This window comes from Daphnia pulicaria, chromosome 6, assembly GCF_021234035.1.
Source record: "Daphnia pulicaria isolate SC F1-1A chromosome 6, SC_F0-13Bv2, whole genome shotgun sequence".
Lineage (NCBI taxonomy): Eukaryota > Metazoa > Arthropoda > Branchiopoda > Diplostraca > Daphniidae > Daphnia > Daphnia pulicaria.
This window is the reverse complement of record NC_060918.1, coordinates 22,000,742-22,013,198: the sequence shown is the minus strand read 5'-3', so window position 1 is coordinate 22,013,198 and position 12,457 is coordinate 22,000,742. Positions and strand designations below refer to the sequence as shown.

Sequence of the window (12,457 nt, the reverse complement as noted above, 5' to 3'; positions counted from 1 at the left end):
ACAACAACAACACGACGTCTCCTTGTTATAAATGCTCCTCTACTGCAGCAGTTTAGACGCACACGCCGAAAAAGGCTAAATTTTTTCGCGTTCATCAGCAGCTCGCAGTCACACACATTTCAGTGTTCCATCATTATGTACGTATATCCCGCCAACAGGTGCACGTTAATACTCTATCCGGGATTTTTACACCGAAACAAAATGGGCGTTTCCTTTTTTTTCTCCTCGTTAACTCAACGCCATTTAAAGAAGTTGTTTTTTTTATTTTTTATTTCTTGGTAACTTTATCCATGTGTGAAAAACTTTTTTTTATATAATCATATCGGCCTAATTATTCCTTTTATTTCCTTCTTGTTTTCGTTGACTGTTGTTTTTCACGATATTGTAAACCCTGTAATTTGTTCGTTTTTTTCTCTCTACACTCACCGCAATCAGACGCGCAAGTGAACGGCCCCATTACGTGGAACGCAGACCAAGTGGATAGAAAACCCAAAGGAAAATAAATTGGAATGAAATAAAAATAAAATAAAAAAAGGCTAAATTACATGGAATAAAAAATTTGGGGCGTTTCATTTTCCGTGTTTGTAGAGTCTGTAGGCTCATCGTGTGTACACCGAAAATCATGGGACGAGAGTACACACTTGTGTGATGAATAGAGTAGTTAATATCGAGTTAAATTCGCGCTTTGATTACACACGGCGTCACGACCGATCCCGTTTTTCTAATTGCTGGATATCGGAGCAACGAGAAATGGAGAAAAATGTCGGTGGTGGCTACGTGGTGGAGACGATTTTTTGATTGCTTGTGCATGGTTCGTTTACCGAAATAGAGATCACCTCATTAGCTATGAATCTCGACGCGAAAAGGACTCACAGTCGAGTTTATCTTCTTTTCACTGCTGCAGCAGCTGATAATGGCGGAAAATAACCTTGGCACGTTGATATATTTTATTCAGCCGTCAATATCTTTTTGGTAAAAAGTGTAAAACGCCAGACAGAAAACCAGTCACGGGAGGAGGAAAGAATTCACATGACATTTGCATACGATTAAAATACACGAATCGGCAAAATACAGGTTCGTGGCGTTGTCAAGTTTTTTGACATCGATACGTGTTAACGATCGTGGAATGGTCAAATTATAAATTTATAAAAATATTTTCCATTTTGATTTTCTCGCCTTGTTGATAATTGAAAACATTTGAATCGAATAATAATCATTTTTCAAAAAAAAAATTGACGTTGACAATAATTTCAATCAATTGCAATTTTGCAACGCTGTGGAATGATGATCCGGTTATTTCGAAGTCGTGCGAGATGAAGAAGGTCGTTTGTTCTCCCTATCCCACATTTCAGTTGGTTAATCAAATAATAAAACTTTTTAAAAGAATATCCCAAACACTTGATCATCCCATTCTTCCATTGAGAAGGAAACGTGTCCATTTTTGGTAGTGTGACTGTATAGTCAAAGACTTGAAACTTTCTTCCCACTCAATAACAATGGCCACCACGTGCAGAATGTGTGGCTTGGCGCCCATTTACTTCGACTCAGCCTCAAACCTGGTACGGGCAACAACTTCCTGTCAGCCTGCTGAAATAAATTGGAGTGACACAGCAACGAGACTACAAGATCCACAGCCCGGGCCCCGAACAAAGTCAACCATCACTCAAAGTAAGTGATGCCTAGTTAATATTTGCATTCAAACGTGAAATGGCAAATTCTGGATCAATTCGTTGTAGTAGAGTCTGACAAAAATGCGGGTATTTTTACTGTTCGTTGTTGGTCATGAGGGTCAGTCGTCCACATTCTGATTCTTTTTTGTGTTAGAATTGAAATTCCTGAGCAACAGACAAATTGAGAACATCTTTCAAAGTCGTATGCACGGCTGCTGCTCGTTCGGGGTCACCCCCAATGACGGGAGAGACTCACGTTGAACGAAATAACTGGCGAATTTTGATTTCTTCCTTCCTTTTTTGATTCATCTCTCGATGAAATTTTCGTTGTTGAAATTCCATTTCCACGAGAGAATTTCCACTTTGTCTCTTTCATTTGCTCGAGCCACCGGTTAAAAAAATTCCGAGTTTTAGTCTTTTCTTCTTCCAAAATTCAAAAACGAATGTTGTGTGTGTAACTTTTAGGGGGGTTTTGTTGAACGATGTTTCCATGGGTAACGTAATCGCCGTTAGGAGATTGGGTGGCCGTCATCCGCCCTTAATACCTCGTCAATGCCATTATTCCTAAAGTGTCGTCATTCACGGCTGTAGCCGCTAGAGAGTTAACAAGTTGATGGCCGCTTATAGGTCTTGTCCCAATAAAATAGGGGGGAAAACCGTCGTGCTGTCTCTCTATGAAGCGATAACATGTGGCTATTTACAATTCGAATCAAAGCAGAATGGAATTTATTTACTAGAAAAAGATTGGTATCGACGCAACGAATAAATGTGTTTGGCTGATCATCCATTTTCTTCCTTTGATGGCAGCCAAAGGGGCGAGGAATAGTGTATAGATGGGAATCTTTTTTTTTTTTGTTTATTTTATAATCGGCGGAATTGAAAGAATAAATAAAATGGAAACGTCCCTTTGAGGCTGGCAGCGTACGGCTGAACGTGTTGGTTGCCTAATCTGATCTGCAACACGGACACGGACTGCAGGGTCGTCTTCGACAGCGACGACTTATAAGGAACCGTTTCCTTACAGTATAGAAAAAGGCCCGGCCCCGTTCCATTCCATGTGATGGATCATCCTCCACCGACGTCCATAGAACAGAAGAGTACAATCCTCCGCCTATTAATAAAAACCCCAACAAGTCGTGGTCTGAATGTACACCTCCTAGATTTCAAACTGCGTTTTCAAACAGGTCCAGTCTTAACCAAATCCGCTTTTTTCAATATAATAACAACAGAGTTAGGAATGGGCGTCGGGCCCCTTTCCGGCAATCTTTATTCCCATCATATCCAACTCGCCCTGAGCCCACCACCTTTCGACTCTTATTTCTAAATTAATTCTATTAACGTTTTTGTGGGCGACACTTTCCTCTCCAACTCTGTAATGGCCCTAATGCGACCAATGTCATAACGAGCGACAGCAACATCTTCTCGTCGTCATTTCCTCGAGATTGTCTTTGTCATGCGACTCTCTTTTTAATATAACATCCGTATAATATAACAAAAAAGGGCCGCCTTTAATATCGATCGATCGACTGCACTTTTTTTTACCCCTGGTGGCTACACAAATTCTGACATTTAATCGACACCATTGGTCGATAATTCAACTCGATTTCAATGTTGTCCAGCCGCGATAAAGTCGTTTACGTTTCGTGTACAACTCGAATGTTTATCATGTGAGAAACGGTATATATCTGGTTGGTGTGACTCGTAGTCCTGTACTGTAGTGTAGTGTAAAAAGGGTCTATTTATGTAGATTCATTCGACGTGTAGAGAGAGCCGAGAGAGCTCGTTTGGCTTTTTTGGGTTTTTCCCAGTTGGGGTGCCCGTCTCACTTTTGGTTATTCACGGAGCGATCAAAGATGACCGATCGGTTGCGCGTTCTTCTGTGTCGGCTCTGATAACTTCTCGCCCTGGCTCGACTTTCGCTTCTTCTTCTCCCTCCCTCCCCCCCATCAGTGGCTGGCTGGCATGCCGGGCCGGGGCTGACTCGACGGGCGCGCTGGATCGAGAGGGAATGCGCGTTGGGGCCCCATTTTTTCCGAAGGCGCACAGCTGAAGATGATGCGGCGATGGCAGGAGGGGGGTGATGTGATGCTGCTGGGATGGTTTACATATACAAGGCAGAGAGAGAGAGATGGCAGACTGCCATTGCGAGACGAGCCAACGTCAGAGCGGATTAAACGGCAAGTCGGAGAAACGGATGAAGACCAAGTCGGAACGGGACGGACGGACGGTCGCGACGTCTGCATAGAGAGAAAGGGATGAGAAGGTCATCCGTCTTGTTGGCTGGAACACATGTGAAGCAGCACAACGGGCACAATTGTCTATGGCCCACACACAGACGCCTGGAAAGTTACACACACGCCAGAGTTGGCATCACCCAAAGGTGAATCGCTGCTGGACCCCTTTGACTGGATGGAATGTTTTTCTCTCAATTTTGATCGTCATTATTATTCCTGGCCCGTTTTCGACTCTTTTGCTGGGCGTCGACGACTTGCGTGTGCACAAAACGACGCGGGCCACCTATACCTACACTACACGTACATATAGACGCGATCCGACTCTCCGGCGTTCAATATTAGATTATAAATAGAATAAAATATTTGGAATGAGTAAGGAACAAAAAAAAATACTGACTGCATATCCCCTCCCAATTTGAATTATTCACAAGGAAACTGTTTGGCTTGTTGGTTTTTTATTTTCTCTCTCTGGCTCCCTTCATTTTCTAATGTTGTTCAACGGGAGTCGACGGCCGTCCGCTACAGTCCTCATCTAATATTTGGCCATTGTCAATGATTCATAATCTGCGTATCCTCGAGTCCTTTTTTGCTGCTCCTGTCGTTGTTTTTTTCTCTCTCTACAGTTTCCTCATTCATTTTCAATGAAGGGTGATGACATGCTTTTTGCCCAGAGAGAGAAAAAAAAGCAGAGAGAATTTCATGCAGAATGCAAGGAGAAAATGGGCAGCCGAAAACTTTTTCATCGCTCGACGTATAGGAAATGGCGGAGAGAGGGAGCAGCAGCAAGCACATCATTCATTCGGTTCAACTCACCACTTGCGGGCGCGGCTTCCTCAAACATTATTGGGCGACATTTATGTATTTAAAAAAAAAAGGTGCAGATTTGTTAGGAATGAGCGGGTCCAATGATTTAAAACTGGCCAACCATTTTTACCTGGTGATGACAGTATATAGCTGGGCTATATACAAAAGAGAAGCGCGTGAGACTTTTTGGTTTTTTTGTTTCTGATTTGTGGAGAAAAGACCAGCAGCGTTGGTTATTTATTTGATTTGAAATTTCCCTCCCGAAGAGAGCGGGTTTCGAAATAACAAAAAAGTAAATCAAAAGCATGAGTCAGTCGAGATTTTTGAGAAAAATGCGCTTCACAGTCGGATACGATCCATCACTTTGCAATCTAGTGCCAATCATGAGGGTTTGGTGTGCTGGTCCTGCACATACACATACCTCAATTCTCCCCTATCTCTTGTCGGGAATTTTTATTTCACATTTTCCCTTTTTTTTTCTTAAATTTTATCTCCACCCACTTTTGATATGTCAACTTTTTCTTTTTCTTTTCAACATTCCCCGTGAATAACCGGCTCCTTCATTTTCCCCTATTGCGCGTATCATTCTCTCTGCTTATATGGTCTTCTTGTAAAATGTTTTAAATCCAATTCCGAAAGACGGTTTCTCGATTGTCAAGGGTCTTCTTCGTTGCCGTTTGGTGTGTGACAGGGCAATAGCAGCAAAACAGAAACGCCGAGTATAACGAACACTCTATAGCTAGTATGCTCTTTGATTAGAGGGAATTGAAAAATATGTCTGTGGCTCTGCTGGGGTAAAATGTCAGTCAACTCTGGTGGCATCGTCTGTCCTTCAAGTCGAATAGATTCACGTTGCCGATAACAACGTCCACCACCCGTACACGTAGAGACGAGGTAGTACCATCCACATACTCGTCTGCATAGAAGATAGACGTGTAACAGCTAAATACCCCCCCGACTGGATATCAGTACATAACAGCAGCATGGATGCCGTCTGTCTAGTTTCCCCTTGCATTTATGTCGGGTGTGTGTGTTGGGGGTTGATTATTCTCTCCCTTTCAATAAGCACAGCACAGAGCAAAGGGGGGAAACATTTTTCTGACAAGAATGTGATGTTTGATTGCTTGTTCCTTAACTTGTATGACTTGTGTCTGTTTTTTTTTCTTTCCTTTTTTAAAAAACTTGTCGACTTCTTTGCCTTCGTTTGGGCCCACGTGTGTACCTTGATGGAAAAGCGTAACTTCTTAACGTTGTTTCTACCTGGAAAGAAAAACCGGGTCTTGGCGTTATCTGACTGCGCTCACCGAGAATGAGTCAAGAAGGCGAAGACTAACAAACGAACAGAGTCGACTTGTCGAAAGAGCTTGTCAACCGTTTCCGTGAATCGAATAATTGGCTTTTATTGCGTCTTCTTCTCCCCTCTTTTGAATCCGGTTTCTCTTTTTAAAACCCCCTTGCTGCTTTAGCAGCCCTCGAGAGAAAACGGTTGCCAAGTTGTTGCATCCAGGACCGACGAGTGGATGTAATTCATCAGTTGGAAAATATAATAAAAATAAAATAAAAAAGCCAACGCTGTACACAGAGACAGCCCGTCGTCGAAATTGGATCAAAATGACACTGACTGTTTTTCGCTCGTCGGCACACACCGTCATCATCAACCAGTTTGATTTATATTTATTTATTCGCTTCTTGTGTTTGTGCAACCTTCTTTTTTCGACCGTCTTGTAGTATGTAGTATATATGTATGTACCGGGGAGGAAACAACAGCGACGACGGGTTTTTTCTTTCTTTCTTTTGCTGCTGGACTGGAAACGTTTGGATGCACGACACAGCTAAAGCGTGATGATGATGATGACGACGCTCTAGTGTCGGTCGCTCGGCTGGGCAAAACCTTAAAAAACTTGCTGTGCTGATGAGGCAGCCCAGCGCCCGCCGTCTCCGAATGTTTGTATTCCCTCGAGCGAGATCGACACTGACATTGATCGACCATCTCGATGGCTGATATATGTACGTGCAGCAGCGCACACAGCATAGACTTTCGGGGTCTACTCTCTAGTTCTTTCTTTCATCTAGATCGTCCCAAATCGTTAGCCATCAGCTGCATATACACACACGTTGCTGGCCGGCCGGCCCCGCTTCTTCTATACTCTCACGGTGCGCACCACAACTTGGGCCGTGGGTCTGCGAGACGTGCGTGACAGCCGGGAGATTGAGAGAATCTAAAACTGTGGACTTGCACGCGGTTGCAGTTCCTTTGCAGCGTATAAATAGCGAAATGATCGAGGCTAGAGAGAAGGGAATAAGTCGTCACGACGACACGTGTTTCACCGATTGAGCCCGCGGGAATTTCCACCCAGTCCCGATAAGACACACGGCCTACAACAAGCGATCCCACAACGATCATTTCCAAATTTGTCTTATTTTTTTTTTTCAAGAGCTTTGATGAATGAAATATTCAAAACGACAGTGCGGTCGAGCGTGGTGCCAATTAGTGAAAGTGTCTGGAATAGATTTGGCTGATTGTAAAACATTTGGAGCGATTTCCCGTCATCAACCCGCGACTTTGTCTTTTGATTTGTTTTTGTTGTTGGGTCGAGTGAAGCTAACCCGTCCCGTCATTATGTGAGAACCTTTTGAAGCGGATAAAAAAAAAGCCGGTCGCCAATAAATGTAGTAGAGAACCTTTTCATATCAAAATATAACCGGCTATTGCTCTCCGAGTTCATTTTGGCGGCGCCATATGAGATGTGCCGATTGCCGACAAACCCGTTTGGAAAAAAGCTCTTTGGTTTATAAGCTACGTGTTTAAACAAGAGACAGGAGAGGGCAAGATAATCAATCGAATACTATTTGAATATGTAATAAGCCCCAGCTGGAATGACGCAGCGTGCAGATAGGCCTATACATCTTTAATGGAATAATAAAATGTGTCGTTTCACCTTCTCTGCTGCGGCGCATTTGAAACGACAGCTCGAGTCTGTTGCTCAATATCGGGTTGACATAAGCACGCTCCTTAATTCTCTCATCCGAATTTAATTGCATAGTTATTGGTGGCTTGAATCAAAAAAAAGAACTAGACTATAGAACCAGGTGTCAGGTGTACATCTGAAAAATCTAGACGACAACTTTCATTCTTTCCGATTTGGTGAATCTCGTTGAAAAGTTGAATTTTTTTGTGTTTTCATTGGAGTGACTTGATCGTGAAGGCCGCTGACCGAAACCTCCTCCTATTTTTTCTCCTCCCTCTATATCTAGAATTCCACCTTCGTTATTACACACACACACACACACTTCACTCTTGATCGTGAAAAATTACAGATTATATTGAGCAATGTCGTGGTTCTCTGAACTCTTTTTCCCGTTTTTTTTTTCCTTTTTTCTTTAATCCCGATTTTGTTTTTTAAATTCCATTTTTCTTATCGTGACTGGTATCGTTTGAGAGAGCGGCTATTAGAGGAGGGGGTGAACGTATTCACGGAGGTTTTTCTTTTGTCTTTTTGATTAATCAGGTGGTTTGATTGAGGGGATGGGCTAGCTCAAACGTTTATCGTGTCTGTGTTGCTGATGCTGCAGGGTGTCGAAGTTGCTGGAAATTTCGTGTAATTATCAGAGCTAGGCTTTTGCTGACAGGGAGGAAGCGGGTGGTGAAGGAGAGATCTATTTCCAAGAGGGGGAGAGAGGAATGTGGAATGCGGCCTCTATGTACTACCCGAGCCTCCATCATTCATATTTTTCTCTGGACGACGATCTATACATGTGCAGTTGTTATAAGATCATCATTTTGGGAAATGGAGACGGGCCCGTCGCTTGTTCCTCTCAGTCTTCCCAGGTGGTAATCAAATCACACACACACACACACACACACATACACTAGGCCAAGCATATTACTCTGCCAGAAACGGAGAGATTACATCATGAAATGATTTGAAATTACCACGAGATGACGACACGATAATTCATTGAACGAATTATTTCTAAAGGCGACAAACACACGTCTCTATTTTTTTTTCTCTTTTCTATTTGACTTTTTAAGTTCATTTCTTTTGCGCCTTGCGGCTCAGCCCACACGTGTTTTATATACCAGCCACGAAATATATAATGACAGGCATTTTTTTTCTTCTTTTAAAAATGATTTATCGACTGCCGAGACTCGATTTTCTATTCTCTCAATCACAAAATTTATTCGGAATTTTCCTTTTTTTTTTGTGTGTGTGTGTGTGATCTAATCGAGGCTTAATCATAGCTCCGTGCGGCTCTTATTATTATTTCTATTTTTATTTGCTTATTTTTAGATCACCAGGTGTGGGATTGGTAAATAGGTTTCACGTGTGGTTATGTCCGTGAATGGCCGACCGCAATTTTATTGTCGGGGGGTGGCCCATCATAATTCAACAAAGCGAAACCGGTAAAAGAACCCGTGTAATAATACAATCCTCGTCGGATTACACGACGAGAACCAAGTTGTTTAATCCGAAAAAACGGGCAGCAACCGAGTCCCTTTTTATTGTGTAGCCGAGACGGACCCGGGGTGTCTCGTTTTTGCTGTGCGGGAATTTTCTTTTTCTTTTTTAGTTGCTGAGGGATTTTCCGAGAAGGAAGGAGGAGTCGCGATTGATGACTGTTGTTGCTGTTGTTGTTGTTGTGGTGGGGCCCCAACCACGTTGATTGCTTCTGCTGGGGTGTCCAGGGCGTGAATCGATTCTCCTTTCGGTCAGAGACAAGAAGAAACCGAACAAGAACAAACTCGGCTAGTAGGTACAAAAAAGGGGAGAAAACTGTGTCTGCTGGCTTGAAAATTGGACGTTGAGCGTCTTCTAATCGCGTCCATCATCACCCGATTGAGTCACTCACGGCACACTTTTCGGGTCGGCAATGGCCTCAAAAAGTTATTGTTCGGCACGTGACGGATTATTGAATATCCACGCACAAGTTTTAGGCCGCCGTTTTGCGCGTCTTTTATACGGCCGTCGTGCGACACCCGTCGTCATAGCGATCATCGACAGGGGGCTTATGCAAGTCAGTTTCTAATAAGCCATGTCTATATTTAAGATATCGATAGATTAAAAATCACCCCCCCCCCTCCTCCCCTACATCCAAAGACCTACACGAACTACATGAACACCTTCAATTCTAAAGTTTGCTAACAATAACGGTTTAACTACTATCTCATTTTCAACTTTACCTTACTTATTATTTCTGATAGATATTTTTCGTAACTCATTTTGATTTTGTTATTTAGATAACAGCATCCCGTTTGACAACCGGTCGAGTTACGCATTTCTTCCCTTTTTCTTGAAATGTCCTCGTGTACGCCCATGTGAATATGGGTGTATTCACGAGGACACCCTTTTTACCCTATCCTGCTTCCTGGTGTACTCGACTTTTCTACGGATGGAGAACTTGTGGATGGATACCTGGCCGTAGTACCCAGGCTGAAAGGTAGGAAAAACATCTCACTCTTCTTTCTGTTTGGTACTATTAAGTGGCGTCGATTATAACGAGTTACAGAATACGATTATTCCTAAGCAACGCGGTTGACTGGAACTGTTTTCACATGCCGTATTTTGTTTACTCAGTTAGGCTTCAATCACTTCAATCACTCATTTGTAGAACGACTGCAGAACAGGCTTGTTTTTGTACCTAACATCTTTGTCTGCGGGTAAACAATTGAAAATTCGAAAGATATTTGAACTTTAAACACTTGAACCATCAAATTGCAACTAGAAATGTTTATGAACAAGAGGGACTGGCACCTCCTCGTTACATGTGGGCCATTCGGCAGACTTTTCGGGATCGCCTCCAAAGTTAATCTTCGGCACGTGACGGATTATTGAATGTCCACGCACAAGTTTTGGCTGCCGTTTTGCGCGTCTTTTACGGTCGCCGTGCGACGGCCGTCGTCATAGCGATCGCTTATTATATGTTCCCCTACTATATACTACATCGTGAGCCGCTCGTGTATGAGGAGACAAACTTGGACGAAAAACGGCCGCCCCAAAAGTAACAAAAGTAAAAAAAAGAGTTTGGTCGAACGGAGGGATCGGTGCCAAAGTGGTTGGGGCGGTTGTATTACGCCGAGTTTTGGCGCGAGTCTCTCTGCTGCTGCTGCTGCTGCTTCTTCTCAGCTTGGGTCTTCCTCTTCTCCAGATCGACGACGAGTGACAGTCGTCTAGTCTAGTCCTCCTTTGCTCGAATGCGGCAGCGTCGCAAATGGAGAAACACGGACGCCCATCCATCTCTCGCCAAACTGACGCAAAGCCGACGCTGCGACTGTGGCTTTTGTCTGTAGCTGAGCAAAAAGCCAAAAAAAAATAATAAAAATAAAAAAAAAAGGACAAGAGTCATCCAGCAGGAGAAAAAAAATGAGAGGAAAACCCCAATCCATACAAATACATACATATTCCGGATGGATGGCGCCAAAGATCGCACGCATCCCAAACCTACTTAGTTACACTACAAAGTACATGATGGCGTCTAGGCCAGAAAAAAAGAAATATATAAAAGAAGAAGAAGAAGTATCTCTCTCTGAATCATTCACTCTAGTCGGCTTTTGGCAAAGACTAGAAGGGGGGGTTGTGTGTGGCTCTCAAACTCAGAGTGGGTCTCTTTTGTGTGTGTGTGTGTGTTCATTTTTTGTTGTTCTTCTGGAAGGGGTTGGACGGTCGTCGTTCTTTCTATAAGGGTCGGGTGAATTCGCCCGTTTCCTGGCGGGTCTCTCGTCACTTCCTATTCGGAGCCAGTCACAATCTAAACCTTTGCTGGCAGCAGCTTCTCCTTCCTCGGAAGCGCGGAGCAGTTGGCAACCGGCTGGGTCCGTCACTGCGACATTGGGTCGCCGATTCCATCCGTTTTGCGGGGCGAAAATGACCGACCGCAATGAATTTATTCAGCGATTATATCGAATTGACGTCGGCCGGGAGAATTTTGGTATTTTGGAATTTTTGGTAGGTGCGCGCGGGTTTGCTGGACGGGTCCGTGACCGCATGCATCAAAGCATCAAACGGGGGAGGGAGTTGTGTCGTCGTCGTACGTCAGGAACGGAGTCGGGAGGATACTGAGCGGACGGGATAGACTATAGGACGTCGGGCGCCCTGTCACGGCCGTGCGTGATGGATAGCTCCCATTGCGTCGGACATACACACACACGGGAGGGATCGAAAGAGTCAAAAGATGCAACGAGAGAGAGAGAGAGGGGGGAGAGATGTGACGGCGGGAGGTCCCGCCGTGAGCAGCCGCGATGGGCCTCACGAAGTGCCGCGAGAGATTGAACGAAAGAACGCGGACCGTTTACATTCAAGTCTCAGTAAGAAGGAGAATAATTTCACAACAACCGTTTGGCTTAGTGTCTAGTGGTGGCAAAAGTCTGGAAAAGAAATAAAAAGCGACACACACACACAAAGTCTCTTTGCTTTTTGTGGTGGTGGTGGTGGTGGGCCTTTCGTTCATTTTCAGCTCTTTCACGCTCAACTTTTTCGGCGACTTTTGGCTTGTTCGCATATTCCAGCACCCGCCGCAAAATGTGTCGAGCCTCGACAGTCCAAACACATTCAAATCCGGCTGTCATTCTCTTCTTCTTTTTTCTTTTTAAAAAAATGGGGAAATATTCATTTTATTCACCAAAAATATTCGTTCGGCCCTTTTTTCTTGTCCTTATTCGTCCGAGATAGTGGTGAGACGGAAGGATATGACCCTCCCGTATATAGCGGATTGCGCGGCGGTCACACGCTGGACTGGACTCTCGCTTCTTAT

At 43.9% G+C, this 12,457-nt stretch overlaps 1 protein-coding gene across 3 annotated transcripts in view; it reads left to right on the top strand.

The window, feature by feature from the left end:
- The first annotated feature begins 1,344 nt into the window (after positions 1 to 1,344).
- Positions 1,345 to 12,457, top strand: part of LOC124342568 (zinc finger protein rotund-like) — a 119,694-nt gene continuing 108,581 nt past the window's right edge. For all 3 annotated transcript variants that reach the window (XM_046795566.1, XM_046795565.1, XM_046795568.1), the window contains exons 1-2: positions 1,345 to 1,668; positions 9,948 to 10,147. In XM_046795566.1, the coding sequence (XP_046651522.1) occupies positions 10,032 to 10,147 (116 nt within the window). In that variant the 5' untranslated portion in view covers positions 1,345 to 1,668; positions 9,948 to 10,031. The remainder of the gene's footprint in view (positions 1,669 to 9,947; positions 10,148 to 12,457) is intronic.